This window comes from Cololabis saira, chromosome 24 (genome assembly GCF_033807715.1).
Source record: "Cololabis saira isolate AMF1-May2022 chromosome 24, fColSai1.1, whole genome shotgun sequence".
NCBI lineage: Eukaryota > Metazoa > Chordata > Actinopteri > Beloniformes > Belonidae > Cololabis > Cololabis saira.
The window spans coordinates 17,763,817-17,780,384 of record NC_084610.1 but is presented as its reverse complement, the minus strand read 5'-3'; the positions used below and the strand labels follow the sequence as shown (position 1 = coordinate 17,780,384).

Below are 16,568 nucleotides of genomic sequence, written 5' to 3'. Positions count from 1 at the left end.
ATATATCATTAATTAATTAAATGTGTCATTAATTAATTAAAATTAGAATGAAATATGTCATTAATTAATTAAAATACAATTCATTTTAAGTAAAAATATATATTTATTATCAGCATTTAATTAATTAATGACACATTTAATTAATGATTTCGTGTTACGTGTGAATCATGAAATGTAAATGTAAAACTGTCAGTTTCACTTGTCAAACTCAGTGGGCGGGGCTAACGCGAATCCAGTGGAATCCACTGCTTTGGTCTGAAACTGGAGGTGGAAAAGGAAGCCGTTCTAAACACTGCAGCTGTGAGTTCGGAGGATTTTCGTGAACTTTGTAGAGAGTTGGTGAGCGATATCTTCGACCTTGCAGAGTATGTGGAAGCAGGACCTGCTGACCCCGAGCATGTAGCATGTAAAGCAGAGGAAGTTCCTCTGCTTCCTCTGCTGGATTCGCATTAGCTCCGCCCACTGAGTTTGACGAGTGAAACTGACAGTTTTACATTTACATTTCATGATTCAGCAACACGAAATCATCAATTAAATGTGTCATTGATTAATTAAACGCAGTTTTACATTTCATGATTCACACGTAACACGAAATCATTAATTAAATGTGTCATTAATTAATTAAATGCAGTTTTACATTTCATGATTCACACGTAACACGAAATCATTAATTAAATGTGTCATTAATTAATTAAATGCTGAAATAATAAATATATATTTTTACTTAAAATGAATTGTATTTTAATTAATTAATGACATATTTCATTCTAATTTTAATTAATTAATGACACATTTAATTAATTAATGATATATTTCATTCCCATTTTAATTAATTAATGATGTATTTATTTATTTAATTTTGGCACAAAAAATCCTCCATACAAAGCTGTCCTTTTTCTATGCTTTTCTTAAAAACAATGTTTTCATCCTATAACGGCCACTCTGTCATTGTTCTACTGTCTCTCTCTTTCCATGACTGAAAATACGTACAAACAGGTTGATGTGGATTTGAGCCAGTTTCAGTGGGCGCCCGTGCACCAGAGCTCCAAAAACTCCACCATGAAAAGCTATGACACATCCTCCACAGTGAAGACGGTCACCGCCTCATCACTAGCATCCGCCTCATCTGTGGCTCATGAGGCAAAGGAACATTTCCCTACCCCACCCTCAAACCCACCACAGATATCACAAGAAACCATTGAATGCAACGTTGCTTCACAGGCGCAAGAGTCCCAACAAAAGTACACTGTAAATAAAGAGCAGGTGCTTAAACACAAGAACATGGCAGAGCTGAAGCGTCTTTACAAGCACATACATCCAGAAGTCCGCAAGAACATCGAAGAAGACTTCCTGAGTCAGCTCACTGAAGCAGAAAAGGCAGCATTGGAGAGTAAGGAAGAGGCGGGGGATGTCCAGCAGGCCTGCTATATGTTTGAAAATGACGGCAACAACTCCAGTGAATGCTCGAGCCCTGATGGCGAGTACGTGGAGTGGGACGAGATCCTCAAAGGTAAACACCAATCAATGCGCTGGATGTTTGAAAACAAGCCTCTGGATACAATCAAAGATGACTCTCCAGATGACAATGGGGACAAAAATATTGCACAGCAAGAAATCATTGCTGGAAAAGATGTCAGATATACAGCTTGGATGTTCGAGACGCAGCCCATGGATGCTCTTCGTACAGAACAGTCAGATACAACTGAGCAGTCGGAAAAACAGACTGATCTTGCAAGAGGTGATGTCCGCACTGCAACTTGGCTTTTTGAAACTCAGCCTCTCGATTGTCTGAGCAAGATCTACCAAGAAGATGAGCAGGAAACGGATGTCCTCTCCAAAGACATAACAGGAGGAGATGTGAAAACTGCCAGGTACCTCTTTGAGACCCAGCATCTGGACTCCTTGGGTAAAAGGGAAACCATTGAGGAGAGTCACTTCTTGAACTTGAAGTCTGAGCTGGAAGAGATTAAGGGGGATGTGAGGACGACCACCCGCATGTTCGAGACGCAGCCCATGTGTGTCATCAGAGGGGATTCAGGAGAAATGCTGGAAATCACCACCATCCGCAGGGAGGAGACTGAAAAGGGGGACGTGAAGACATCCCGCTGGATGTTTGAAACCCAGCCTCTCGATATGATCAACAAAGATCCCTCACAAGTAAAACTGATATGTAGTATTTTCACGGAGGACAACGCTCAAGGCGACGTGAACAAAGGTAGATGGCTGTTTGAGACAAAGACACTTGACACCATTAAGGATGAGGAATGGGAGACTTCCAGAAACCTAAAAGAAGAAATCCTGGGAGCTGATGTAAGGAGGCACTGTCTCGTTTTTGAGACACAGCCTATGGCTATACTGAAAGACGATGCCAATGCTAGACCTCTACCCTCTGAGGAGATTCTAGGTGGAGACGTTCAGTCAGCCAAACATCTATTTGAAACGGTACCCATGGAAAATCTTAAAGAGCTGCTTGAAGTGGGAAAACTTCAGAAAATGGTTGCAACTGAGGAAGAGAAGGGTGATGTGAGGCATCAAAAATGGGTCTTTGAAAGCCAGCCGCTGTCGAACATTCGGGAGGAGAAGAAGGAGATAACGAGAACTGTGAACATGGAGGCAGAAGACAAAGGAGATGTGACAAACTATAAAGAGCGGTTTGAAACGATGGATTTGGGTAAATGTGAGGGAACACAGAGAATCCTAGTTGAAGGTGTCACAACTGGGTCAGTTAAGTCCAACACAGTACTCTTTGAATCGACCCCAATGTATGCCATGCAAGACAGCTCTGGCCACTACCATGAGGTGAAGACTGTCAGGCGTGAGGAGGTTGTGAAGGGAGACGTGCGGAGCTGCAGGTGGATGTTTGAAACACGCCCCATTGATGAGTTTGATGAGAGCATCAATAAGTTCCAGATCATAAAGGGCATTTCCAAACAGGAGATTGAGTCAGGGGATGTCAAAACAGCCAAGTGGCTTTTTGAAACCCAACAACTTGATGCTATTAAATATTTCAGTAATGAAGAGGACGAAGAACGTAAAACCAAAGAAGTGATTGGAATTGAAAAAGGGGATGTGAAAACATGCAGGTGGTTATTTGAAACCCAGCCAATGGATGTTCTGTACGAAAAGGTTGAGAAGAGCAAGACTGATGTGGAAGAAGTGCAAAAAGGCGACGTGAAAACATGCACTTGGCTGTTTGAGACCCAGACACTCGACAACATCCACGATCACTCGGAGTCTGAGACGGAGACGATCCTGAAAACCTGCACTGTGAAGCAGGAGGACGTTCACGGAAAAGACGTGCGGCTGGCTCGCTTCCTCTTCGAAACGGAGAACCTGGATAACATCACAGGGGAGGACGGCAGCTCTTTCAGGAGGGTGACGGAAATTGACGTCCAGTCGGGAGATGTGTCCCGGATGAAGTTCATCTTTGAGAACCGTTCCTCTGATATTGTGAGCTCCACCTCAGAGGAAACGATGCAGAGGTTGAAGACGGAGCAGGCTGAGGACATCCACAGGGGGGACGTGGTCAACTGCACCTGGAAGTTTGAGAACCAGCCAATTGATGCCATTTGTGAGGACACCACGGACATGAAGGAAATTCGCACAGTGACTGATGTCCAGGGTGGCGACGTTGGCCAGGGCCGCTTCATTTTTGAAACCTACTCGCTGGATAAAATAAAGGAGTCCACAGAGACGGATATTTCAGAAGTTACTAGTATTTTCAGAGACCACATAGAGAAGGGAGATGTGAAGAATTACACCATGATGTTTGAAACGCAGCCACTTTATGCCATCCGCGATAAGGAGGGCTATTATCATGAAGTAACCACGGTTACTAAAGAAGAAATTATGAGAGGAGATGTGGTGGGGGCTCGATGGCTGTTTGAGACAAAACCTCTAGATTCAATTAGAGATTCAGAGGAGGTCTATGTTATTAAAGCAGTGACTGAAGAAGACATTAACAAAGGAGACGTAAGCTCCGCAAGGTGGAAGTTTGAAACGCAACCTTTGGATGAAATAACAGACGATATAAAAACACGATCAAAGACGGTTGCAGACATCCAAGGGGGGGATGTGAAGACAAGCACGCAGCGATTCGAGACCGATGAGATGTCTCAAAAGTACATCAGAACTGTGAGCGTGAGTGAAATCCAAAAGGGAGACGTCAGAAGTGCTACGTGGATGTTTGAAACCCGCACCATCGATGAGATCCGCGGTGACGGCTCCGAGTACGATGGCATGGAGAGAGTGACAAAAGAGGAGGTCATGAAAGGGGACGTCAAGGAGTCTGTATGGCTCTTTGAAAAGCACCCGCTCGACAGCATCAAAGAGTCTGACGACGCGGAGCTCGTCGTGACGAAGGAGGAGATCCCACAGGCTGATGTGAAGATGACAACCTGGCTGTTTGAAAGCACTCCATTCCACCAGTTCAATGAGAGCAGTGTGGAAAAAACTGAAATAATTGGTAAAAGTATCAGGGAGACACTAGAGGAGCTTTACTCTCAGGAAATGGTGGGGTCACAGGGGGTTCTAATCGAAGCGGATGAAATCGGTGATGTCCGCATGGCGAAGTATAAACTCTTGAACCAGGATCTGCCGCAAATTCAAAAAGAGGAGATCATTAGAGGAGACCTGAGCAACATAATGATGAACCTCCTGAACCGCGGGGAGACCACTGAGAGGGGCATAACTATTGACGAGGAGGAGCGGGGGAACATCAACACCACAGTGAGACAGCTATTCAATCAGGAAAGAGGAATCAATGTTGAGAAAGAGGCTATTATCCGTGGTGACATTCAGGAGGCTATGAACAACCTGCTCCAGAAGGAAGGCTCGTCCAAGCGTGGCATTCTGATTCAAGAAGATGAGAAAGGAGATGTGAGGATGACCATTTACTCCCTCTTAAATAAAGGGGAGAGAACTAGCACAGAGAAGGAGGATATAATCCAAGGCAACGTCAGCAAAACTCTTCACCGTCTTCTCTCCAACTCAGGAGAAGAGGAAGCTAAAAGGATAAGGGTTGGGGAGACGGAAAGAGGTAATGTAAGCTTTTACTCCACATGCATCGAGTCTGGAGCCTTGGATTACCTGAAGCAGCTTCAGTCTGAAGCGGATGAAGAGCGGGAGGAGGTGCAAAAGGAGGACATAATTGGTGGCAATGTGGAAGAGACCAAAATCCTGCTGCGGAAGAACCAGCAGCAGATTGGGCGCACAGTGGCTGAGGACGACATAGTCCCTGGTGACGTGCACAGCACGGTCAAAGTGTTCATGACAGAGCCTAACGTTGCCTATAGAAACCTTGAGAAGGAGGACATTGTTAAAGGGGATCTTACCGCAGCGCTGGACTTACTGACCCAAGCTGTTAATCAAAAGGTGTTGATGGAGAAGGAAGAGGTGGTAAAAGGAGACATTCACACTACTTTGAAGTATCTGGAAGAGGCCCAGAATCAAATGAGAGAGACGGAAAAGCCTGAAATTGTCAGAGGAGACATCAGGGGAGCTCTGGAGTCACTGGAGAAATCCGCATCCGTCAAAACAGAAGTGACTGTTGATGATTTAGTGCCCGGTGATATCAAAGGCACCCTGAAATCCCTGCAGGAGGCAAAGCAAGCTGTGAAAGAGGTGGAAAAGGAGGAGATTATCAAAGGAGATATTCACACTGCCATGCAGAGTTTACATGAGGCATCAAGCGAGAAAAAGGTTTCCCTGCACCAAGTGAGTGAACAAGGGGATGTTAGAGGTACCATTCAGCTTTTGCTTGAACCATCAACCTCTCCAAAAATGCAGCGCCGAGGGAGCACTGAAGGAGATGTGAAAACATCTATAAAAACTCTTTATGACGGGCAGGAGATGGCACAGTTGGAGAAAGAGGAGGTTGTTAAAGGTGATGTTCAAGGAGCAATAAAGAGTCTAATGCAAAGAAAACAGTATTCAAACAAGAAACGCAGCCATCATCCCAAGAAAGCAAAAGAGCCCATGAAAAATCCATTGACTGTAAAGCAAGTGGAGCATGGATGCTTACATGAGGCTAAGAGTGAGTGTGCAGCACTCAGTGCAGCCCCCGCTGTGAAAAATCTCTCCCAGAGCACTGAGTCACAGAAGCACACGCAGAGGCACCATGACAGCAAATTGCTGAAAACGCAGGTAATCACCCAAGAGGACCACTCTGTCGCTGTAGTCAAAACAGACAATCCTGCAGGGGCTTCTCATCAGAAGAGCAGAAAAGAGCAGCCCCCGCAGAAAATACAAGCTCCTCAGCCTGTTATTATAAAGAACAAACAAAAGACTAATAAAGATCAAACAGTGACTGCTGCTGCTGCTGCTGCAGCTGATGTGAATGTGATGAAACAGGTGCAAAACACATCCCAGACAAACATTTCAAACAAGCAAATATGCGAGACAAAGACCATCAAACAGGTGCAGACGACCGTGACGGAACAGACCATTGTACATAACCAGAACGTTACTGTGGCGGAGCAAATGTCAACTTCTCAAAAGCAGACGCAGAATAAGGCGCTCACAACAAAGGCCACCGTAAAAAATATGAAGAGTGATCACAAAAACCTTGATGTGAGAGGGAAAGGTGCCGTCAAGAAGGTGAAAGCAGAAATCCACTTTCCCCCTCCCCCCTCGTCACCCCCGCCACCCTCCGAGTCTGACTTGTCCCTGCCTCCGCCTCCATCCCCTGTGACGGAGAGCCTGGCATCACCCACACGCCAGCCTTCTTACCAGAGGCAGGACAGCGACCTGCCGCCTCCACCACCCCCACCTCCGATGGAGTGCATGAAGTCGGAGCTTGAATTTTTCCCACCCCCTCCACCACCGCCACCTGCATCCTCAGTGGGCCCAAACGATTTTCTCCCCCCACCGCCGTCACAGCAGGAGCTCAACGCGATGCCTCCTCCTGCAAAGCTAGGGAAACCTTTTGTCAGACCGTTATTTAAAGTGCCCAAGCAGCCGGAACCACAACCCCGGCCCGTGCCGGTCAAACCCAAGTGGCAGAAGAAACAACCAGCTCCCCCTGTGCCTTCACCTCAGATACCTCCTGCTCAAGAGAAAGCCGTTTCAACAGTTCAGAAGGAGGAGGCTAAAGTTCAGGAGGTGAAACTAGAATCAAGCCAACAGACGAGCAATGAAACGAGCAAAACGGCAGCAGTGTCGCCGACAAAACTACCCAGTACGCTACCAGTGAGACCAGCCCAAAGCCCGCAGCCACCAAGAAAACTGTTTATTCCCCCAATTAAGCTGCCTCCATCCCCAGATCCTAATCCAGCCACAAAGGCAAAGCCATATGCTCGCAAATTTAAAACCCCCCTCATGCTTGCGGAGGAAAGGTACCGGCAGCAGAAGCTAGAGGAAGAGGAGAAGAGTAGAGTCTCAACTCCTACTTCACCGCCAGTTCATACACACTTCTCTGCTGGCAAAGAGGAGCTTTCTGTCACGGAAAAAGATGAAAAAGAAGTGGCCAAAGAAGTGACAAAGCCAAAAAGTGAAGAGGGAACACAATCACAAGACCTATCAGCCAAGAAAAGCCCTTCCCAGATCCCTTTGAGCAAGCCCTCAATCTCAGTAATGAATAAGAAATCAGCCCCCGGATCTTCAAATGTGCCCCTAGATAAAAGGTCTGTTTCCAGCAAGCAGTCCTCTGACAAAATCCTTAACTCTACTGCTGTTAATCAAACCGTTTCTGTTTCCCGATCTCATCCGGAGGCCTCAAATAAAGAAATCCAGTCAAGCTCAAAGGCAGTCACTTCCTCAGTTCTGGAGCAGCAACAGTTTAAGAAATCCAGCAGCAGGTCTGCAGCAACCACACAGAGTCTTCACCAGGAAAACCTTCAGAGCCAGGCGGCAGTCACTTTGAAAACGGAGGATGTAAAGAATATAAATGTGCCTCTGACACAGGAAGCAAAAACGAGCCTCGCTCAGCCGACTAAAATTCCAAAGGTAACTCCAAATTTCAAAGTGAAAACCTTTAAAATGCCAACAGAGAAGAAAGAGAAGGGTGACAGCGTCGAACAAAAGGAGGTAATAAAAAGTGGAACTCATTCACAACAAGAGAAAAGTATTATGTCAGAGAGAATTGAATCAAAAGTGACTTTGGAAAGCAGCCAGCAGACTTCTGCGAGAACTGAGATGAAAACAGAAGTGAAGGTAAAAGAGAAGAAAAACCAGGTGACACCCCCTGTGAAGGAGGCTGAAGCTAAGGGTCATGTGAAGAAGGGAAAGCAGGTGCAAAAACACGAGGCTGAAGCGACGCTGTCACCATCGGTCACCGTGTCAGCGCCTAAGTCGGTTAAGATAACATCAGCGGCCGCCCATCAGGGACAAGGCCTCGTTTCCTCCTCACACAGCCAGCAGAGTGTGAGGTCAGAGCAGATTCAAAGACGTGAGGAGGTGGTCGTGACTGAGAGTGTGCAACAGCAGAGCCTGCAGAGGCAGGAGGCCGTTCACATGCAACAGCAGCGCGTCAAGCTACAAGCAACGGAGGCAAATAAAATGCAAATGGAGGGAAGAACGTCCAAGATCGTGCCGGTGAAAGGCGTGGGGAAACCGGGCCATGACGACAAGGTCCAGGCAGAAGAGGTGACAGGTTTAGAGAAATGCTATGTGATGCAGAAGCTGCTCGCTCAGATGAAGGAGCTTGAGGGTGCCCCCAGCAGAATAGACTCCCACACCGTCACCCTGATCTTAGACGAAGTCCCCAGTTGGGTGATCGGCTCAGACGAGAAAAACAATTTCAGTCAAATTGCAAAACAGCAAAGTAAGAAAAAGTTGAAAGAGATGATGGCATATCTGAAAAGTGTGGTTCACACGAAGCTCACAGTTCTGGAGAACGGCTTAAAACTGACGGAAAAGGAGGTGAAACATGAAAAGGAGACGGAGGAGCCGCCAGTTCCACCACCAACGGCTCCAAAACCGGACAAGAAAGTTTTCAGCGGCCCAATGACAAAGGTGTCGAAGGTCAGCATGAGTTCGTCCAAAGCAGAGAAAGTGGTGGAGGAGAGAAGGTCGATCCAGGAAAGCAGAGTCCATCAGGAGCTGAGTGAAGCAGCTGATCAGAGGGTGTCTTCTCCGTTAGCGAGCATTCGTAGCGCATCACCCACTTTTATCAGTATTGAATCGAGGAGGATCGACTCGCCGCTTAGAGTGACTCCTTCTCCCCCACCCTACAGAGCAGTCGGGACACCCCCCCCACCTCCACGTAAGCCATTCGCACCTGCATCCACCCTCAGCAGGGCAACGCCGTCGCCCACCCTCAGCCGCTCAGAGAAGACGATAAAAATCAAGGACTCCACCTCAAAGCTTTCGCGTGAAATGACCCCCCCGCCTCCCCTGCCGGTGCCGGAAGTTTTTACAGTCGAAAGAGAGCAACCCTCTCCGTTTAGCGACCGGGGGACTCCCATTGAGAGAAGTGAGGCTGACGCAATGGAGATGGCCGATTCCATGACGACGGTCAAGGACAAGAAAAGTTTCTTCGAGGAAGCCCAGAAGGCTGGAGTGAGCAAGACGTACATTCGCAGAGATCCGATTGATATCCCTGAGCGTTTGGGACCTGATGCTGAGGAGGCCCCTGAGACTGTGAGCATCGATCTTCTGAAGGAGGACCTTCCAAGGGTCGATTTATCGAAGCTCGTGAACAGATTTGAGTCTCCAAAACCCAAGAGCTACTCCAGGAAAGAGCCGATTGTTATTGCTGAGAGGCTGGGGAGTGACACCGAGGACACAGAGACCGAAGCCCCCTCTTCAAAAAGTGAAGAGATTCATACATTTAATGTGAAAGCAATAACGGATGTGTTTGAGACAGGGGAACACAGTTCTCAGGCAGCCCGAGAGCTGAGAGAGCAGATAGAGAGAAGGGAACCTGAAACAGTGGGTCACTCTGAGAGCAGCTCGGTCACCGAACAGGTGTGCACCGTTGACGACTTTGGGAACATCACAACGGAAACCATGAGTGCAGTGCACTCTGAGAGCTCCCTGAACCGCGGCAACCCTCCTTCCTATGCAGACGTAGTGCGGGGCAACGTTCTCACCGTGAACGTGCCGCCCGAGGCCTCCACGGAGGAGCTACTGAGGAACTTCCAGCAGTCGTGGGCCGAGAGCCAGGGAGTCTTCCAGAATCTGGGCTTCAGCGTCACCGAGCAGAGGACCTCGCAGACTGTAACGCACCAGCAGGAGACCTTTGTGACGGGTAAACCTAGCTGAGCAGCATGCGGATGCTAAACGGGCATGTATATAACTCTGTGTGTGTAACCCGCTTTGTGTGTGAGGATGTTGAAGCATCACTTACTTTGTGTGGAAAGGTAATAACAATACTTTGACAGCGTTGTTCATGACAGCTGATTTTCTTTTATGCTTTTTCATCTCTTTACAACATTTCCGTGTAAACTGGGAGCAGTTTCATGCCCCATAGTTTCCCCAGGCTGCACTCTGTTGTGTTTATTCATGCTGCTGAGGTGTGCAGCTGGATATGACGCTGACATATTGGACTAATCTCTCTCGTTCCTGTGTGTGCTGTGCTGATTCCTCTGTGGAGAAAGAGCTTGAATTGTCTCCTCCAGGAAGAAAAAACACTACTTTTTATTACTAGTTAATTTTTATTTTGAAGTGAGAGATGAAATAGAAGAGTAATTAAATTTCCAAGGTATTGGCACTTAAAAAACACTAAAAAAAATTCACTCTGTTATCCAAAGACAAGTCATTTGTAGAAAATGTATTGCAGCTGTCAGAGATACTGAGCAATGCTGTTTGCAGTGGAATATATTTGTCTTCACTTGAAAGGATCGGCACTGTTTTGATACACTTACCCACTAAATGGTAATTCTATGCACTCACTCCGTGTGATACAGTTCTTCTTCACTTAAAATCATTTATTATTTTTTTTATTTAACAATTTCATGGGAAATTTACTGGAAAGACCTAAGACTGCTTTGTCATTTTATGAGAAAAATGTATTCTCCACTTGTGCAAAATTGTAAATATGTTTATATATACATATATCTATACCATCATAGTCTTCTTTTTTTTTTTAAGCCACTCTTATAAAATCAGTGTTTTCCACAGTGCTAAGGCACTGTTAAGCAAAGGTTTCAGACATATTTAAGTACCTTTTCAGTATGTAGTACATGTTAAACCTGAGCACACATCTGAGCACAGCAATTTGTATTTTGCATTTGTGTATTATACTTTAAAAAGACAAAAGCAAGTGCTCGTAGAGTTGCTGGTCATCGATCGCTGTCCTGGCGTTGCCCTAGGCTAAGCTGCTGAGGCTAACTAGCCAGCGCAACCTCCACTGCTTGGTCAGGACTTCAGCACAAACACAATATAGATTTGTACACTTTTTTCTTTTTACCCAAAAGAAAAAGAACAAAAATGATGAATCACAAATGCAATATTGTTTTTTCCTTTTTACATTTCAGATTTTTACAGACTCTTTTCTTGCAGACACCTGTTTATAAACCAAATATCTGGGGATTTTTGCATCTTGTAATTATATTGTTTATAAATTTGCAACTAATATTTGCAACATTTACATATTTTCTTTTCTCGTTTTATTCTGTTTTTATTACTTTTTTTTATTTACTAACCCTTTTAATGGTCAAATAAATCTCAATTCTATCCCCACAAACAATTAATTTGATTAATTAATTAGGACCCAAGACCATTTTTTATATATATATATATATATGTGTGTGTGTATATATATGTATATATGTATATATGTATATAAACTTTTCCAGATTGCATAATACCTTCCAGGAAATTTCCCAGCATTTTATGATTAAAAAAAAGAAAGATAATAAAACTACTTCTTCTTCTTTACAGAGAATTCGAATTCCTGGTGATTTTTGCATTTTGTAATTATATTGTTTATAAATTTGCAACTAATATTTGCAACATTTACATAATTTATTTTCTCGTTTTATTCTGTTTTTATTACTTTTTTTTATTTACTAACCCTTTTACTGGTCAAATAAATCTCAATTCTATCCCCACAAACAATTAATTTGATTAATTAATTAGGACCCAAGACCATTTTTTATATATATATATATGTGTGTGTGTGTATATATATGTATATAAACTTTTCCAGATTGCATAATACCTTCCAGGAAATTTCCCAGCATTTTATGATTAAAAAAAAGAAAGATAATAAAACTACTTCTTCTTCTTTACAGAGAATTCGAATTCCTGGTGATTTTTGCATTTTGTAATTATATTGTTTATAAATTTGCAACTAATATTTGCAACATTTACATAATTTCTTTTCTCGTTTTATTCTGTTTTTATTACTTTTTTTTATTTACTAACCCTTTTACTGGTCAAATAAATCTCAATTCTATCCCCACAAACAATTCATTTGATTAATTAATTAGGACCCAAGACCATTTATATATATATAATAAACTTTTCCAGATTGCATAATACCTTCCAGGAAATTTCCCAGCATTTTATGATAAAAAAAAAAGAAAGATAATAAAACTACTACTTCTTCTTTACAGAGAATTCGAATTCCCGAGTGCGAACTGTGCAGGGCGTGTCAGAAGAGGGTCTACCCCATGGAGTTGCTGATAGCAGACAAACAAAACTTCCATAAAAGCTGCTTCCGTTGTGAGCACTGCAGAGGCAAACTAAGGTGGGGAAAAAACCCCAGACACTCTTCTTGGTATGCCTCTTCATATTATGCTAACCTTTTCTTTTATTTAAATCATAGCCTTGGCAACTATGCCTCTCTCCATGGACGGATGTACTGCAAGCCACACTACAAGCAACTCTTCAAGTCCAAAGGAAACTATGACGAGGGATTTGGACAAAAATCACACAAAGAACTGTGGAATAATAAGAACCAGCAGAATTTGGACACAAAATCACCATCAACTAAAACAAAAGCCGTAGATTCCCAATGTTCCGATGCTCAGAGCATTGTAATTACTCAGGATAATGATGACAGCAAATCAGTGGAAGAGAATAAAAAGCCCACAAGTAAGATTTTAGTAGTGTGGCCTCCACAAGTAGATTCTCCCAAAAAATGCTTTGCTATTGAGGAGGAGTTGAAGTTGGTTAAGCCATCTTGGCCCCCCAAAGAAGGCTCGGCTCAGACAAATGACCACAGAAGTCAGCCTTTAAAGCCCTCGGTGAGAGAGCCCGGCGCCCCCGTGGGTGAGGAAACAACTAGACCGCAGGACGCCAACAAAGTGCAGACGAGCGACTGGTCAACAGAAAGCAGGAAAGAGGAGACTCCAGTGGCGTCCGAGGGTCAGGCCGAGGAAATGGCGAGCGTTTCTCACACTAAAGAAAGTCAAGAGCCAAACAGTGACGCTGAGGCTGTGGCTTCAGAAATGGATTCTGAAGTGGATGCGAGAGTGGGAGAGATAGAGCAGAGTGGATGGAATGATGGTGACGATGAAGAGAAAAGAGAAGAGAGTGAGCAGGAAGTGAAAGAAAATGGACATGTTGGACAGGGAGGTGAAGCATCTTTCGAGGAGAAACGGGAAGGAAATAACGAAGCCATGGACAATGGCGAGGCAGTAAAGGTCACGTTAATAGATAAGGAGACATCAGGAGCACAGGCACTCAATGGAAATTCCAACAATAATAACAACTACCGCTTGACATTATTAGACCAGGAAATCCGAGTTGAAGGGGTTGAAGAAAGGAAAACTCAGCTGCTCTTTGAGCCGGATACAAACGCAGCGACAGACTTCTCCAAAACTGATCCCTGTGAAGAATCCAAATGGATGCCAAGTGAGCTGCTGGATTTGGTGCAAAGGGAGGACGCTTTTGTGCCAGCAGGTGCCAAACGCACTGAAGCCAGAGACTGCGATTCAGACGCAAATTTCTTCACAGAGACAGCTGCGGCAACGCCGGCCTCCCAGCACGCGGCTGCACAGCCAGAGATTAGCACATCGAGCTTCCTGGAGGACATTTTCGCCGGTCTGAGCATGAGCAGCTCCGGCCTGCTGTCCGATTTTAAATCTGACATCTTCTGCCCATCTACCGGGGGGCGGCCTCAGAGGACGGCGCTGGATGACCTTTTGGATCTCGGGATAGATGCAGGAGATGCGAGGGGGGAGGATGGGAGCGACGCAGACGGGTGCGGCCGTTCCACCTGGACGGAGGACGAAGCCCTGACCGTGGAGGACCAGATCAAGAGGAACAGATGCTACGATAGCGAGGACAGTGATGGCTCTTGAATTTGACCGACTTAACTAATAATCAGCCAGCGACGACAATTTTTAATCTGACTTTTGTGTCCATGGAGAGATGATCCGCTCTGAAATAATCTTGTTTTGTACTGAGTTTCAAAATCATTTATTCTTTATCTTGCTTTGTTTGATGCTGCTTGAATGCACCTGGTGTGCACTTTGTATGTTACGTAGCATCTACAGCAGCTTTCTTTGTGTCTGAATAAAGAGTTTCTTTCACCCCTTTTGTTAGTTTTCTTATTTCCTCCGGATGAACTGGAGCAGCGCAGGCTTGAATATATGATGTTTTAATCCTCGAGTGTACATACAGGTGGGAGCACTAATCTTTAACACGATTCGTTAAGTGTGCCTGACTCTTGAGCATAAGCTGCCCACATTTCTGCAGTCCTGCTGAGGTTTCTTTGGCGAGAGCCATATTGATTTTCCCTGATAGCAGCCCCGCTGTAGATTTAGTTTTTCGGTGGTGGAGGTGGGGGAGCTCACAGATTTGTCCATTAGTTGGCTACATCAACCCTTTACAGATTTTCTCTCCCATGTGCTCAGTTACAGGTTGAGCATGTGAGGTAATTGAGTGCAAAGAGAATATACTGCTGTATTAATTACAGCATCCAAAAAGTGTCAGAAAAGTGATGGCCTAACACTTTGAGGGTGAGCCGCGGCGTTGTGCTGACGGATCCTTCCACTTCGCTGGTGCAGGTTCAATAATTCAGCATCCTGTACTGAAATGCTGTTTGGCATCTTTTTAATAGGTTTTTTTTTCCATTAATGTTTCCATTAACAATCGAAACATGATGAAATGATGTACCATTTTTAATTGTTTTGTCTCCTTTACAAAACAATTACACCCCCAGCTGACAGTCAGTCCTATAATGGAGTAATAGGAATGGTGCAACAGATAATGGGAATATAATACCCAGATTGTTTTGCTTAAAATATACAATCTAATCACAGTCATCCATAAACCTGTAGTACTCTGGGTCTCTTAATTGTCTGATCACTGCAGATTTGCATCTTTTTCCATTTTGTCTTAAAGGAGACAAATCAATAATTAACTTTAGTGTGAGTGAATTGTCCATCCATCCATCCATTATCTATACCCGCTTTATCCTTTGCAGGGTCACGGGGGTCTGCTGGAGCCTATCCCAGCTATTTTCAGGCGAGAAGCAGGGGTTACACCCTGGACAGGGGTGTCCATCGCAGGGCCACATATATACAAAGAACCAGACACACTCACACTCACACCTAGCACCGGGCAATTTTAGAATCACCAATTAACCTAGCATGCATGTTTTTGGACTGTGGGAGGAAACCGGAGTACCCGGAGGAAACCCACGCAAGCACGGGGAGAACATGCAAACTCCTGTGTGAGTGAAATGTCTGAAATCTAATTTTCGATTCAATTTTATTTATATAGCGTCCATTACAACGGAAGTTGTCTCCAGGATCTTTCCAGAGACCCAGACCATGACCCCCGAGCAATTATTACATACAGTAAACAATGGGAGCTAAGAACTCCCCTAGTGGGAGAAAAACCGTCAGTCAAACAGTGGCAAGAAACCTGGACCAGGACCTGGATCATAAGGGGGGCCCTCCTGCCGGAGGCCAGCTGGGCAGAGCAGGAAAAGAGAAAACAGGTGCACTACAGGGGTGCAGGTCAGCATGCAGCTCCTGAAGCTCTGGCCTGCAAACCAGGATGAAGCTCTGTTTCAGACCAGCTGCTCTAGTCTGGTCCTGCAGCTGCAGCTACGACTACTGGCCCTAACACACTAGAGTTTACACTAACTAGATGTTTACCAACACTAACTAGAGGTTTACTAACACTAACTAGAGGTTTACTAAACAGAAAGGTTTTTCAGTTTGGTTTTAAAGGTGGAGGTGGTGTCAGCCTCCTTAACCCAGATTGGAAGTTCCATAGTAACGGTTCCTGATAGCAGAACGCCCGCCCTCCAAATCTACATTTGGATACTCTAGGAACTACCACTAAACCTGCACTCTGAGAACGGAGAACTCTGTTAGGAACATACGGTACTATCAGGTCTTGCAAATATTGAGTAGCTCAGCCGTTTTGGGCTCTATAGCAGGGTTTGTCAACCGGTGGTCCACGGCCCTCTGGTGGTCCGTGGCGGTATTGCAGGTGGTCCGTGAAATTGTAATTGGAAAACAATAATTAAAAAAAAATATATTTATTTAGACTCAATTTATTTTCCATTTACTATTCATTTTTGTGAATACCTTTACCCATTCAAATGATGTCAAATGAGTGAGAGTGAACTTTGTAATATTATAAGCCCTCTTGGCTTCCTATTGTTCATTTTTCATTGACTGTTTTTTGTTTTTTTTTATAGCAAAAGGTGCAAAAAAATA

The 16,568-nt window shown here is 44.6% G+C and overlaps 1 protein-coding gene across 2 annotated transcripts in view; it reads left to right on the top strand.

Annotated features, from left to right (window-relative positions):
- The window catches only part of xirp2a (xin actin binding repeat containing 2a), a 118,847-nt gene extending 105,997 nt beyond the window's left edge, over positions 1 to 12,850 (top strand). For both annotated transcript variants that reach the window (XM_061716163.1, XM_061716164.1), the window contains 3 exons: positions 997 to 10,189; positions 12,501 to 12,634; positions 12,713 to 12,850. In XM_061716163.1, coding sequence (XP_061572147.1) covers positions 997 to 10,189; positions 12,501 to 12,595 — 9,288 coding nt within the window. In that variant the 3' untranslated portion in view covers positions 12,596 to 12,634; positions 12,713 to 12,850. The remainder of the gene's footprint in view (positions 1 to 996; positions 10,190 to 12,500; positions 12,635 to 12,712) is intronic.
- Positions 12,851 to 16,568: the final 3,718 nt, after the last annotated feature.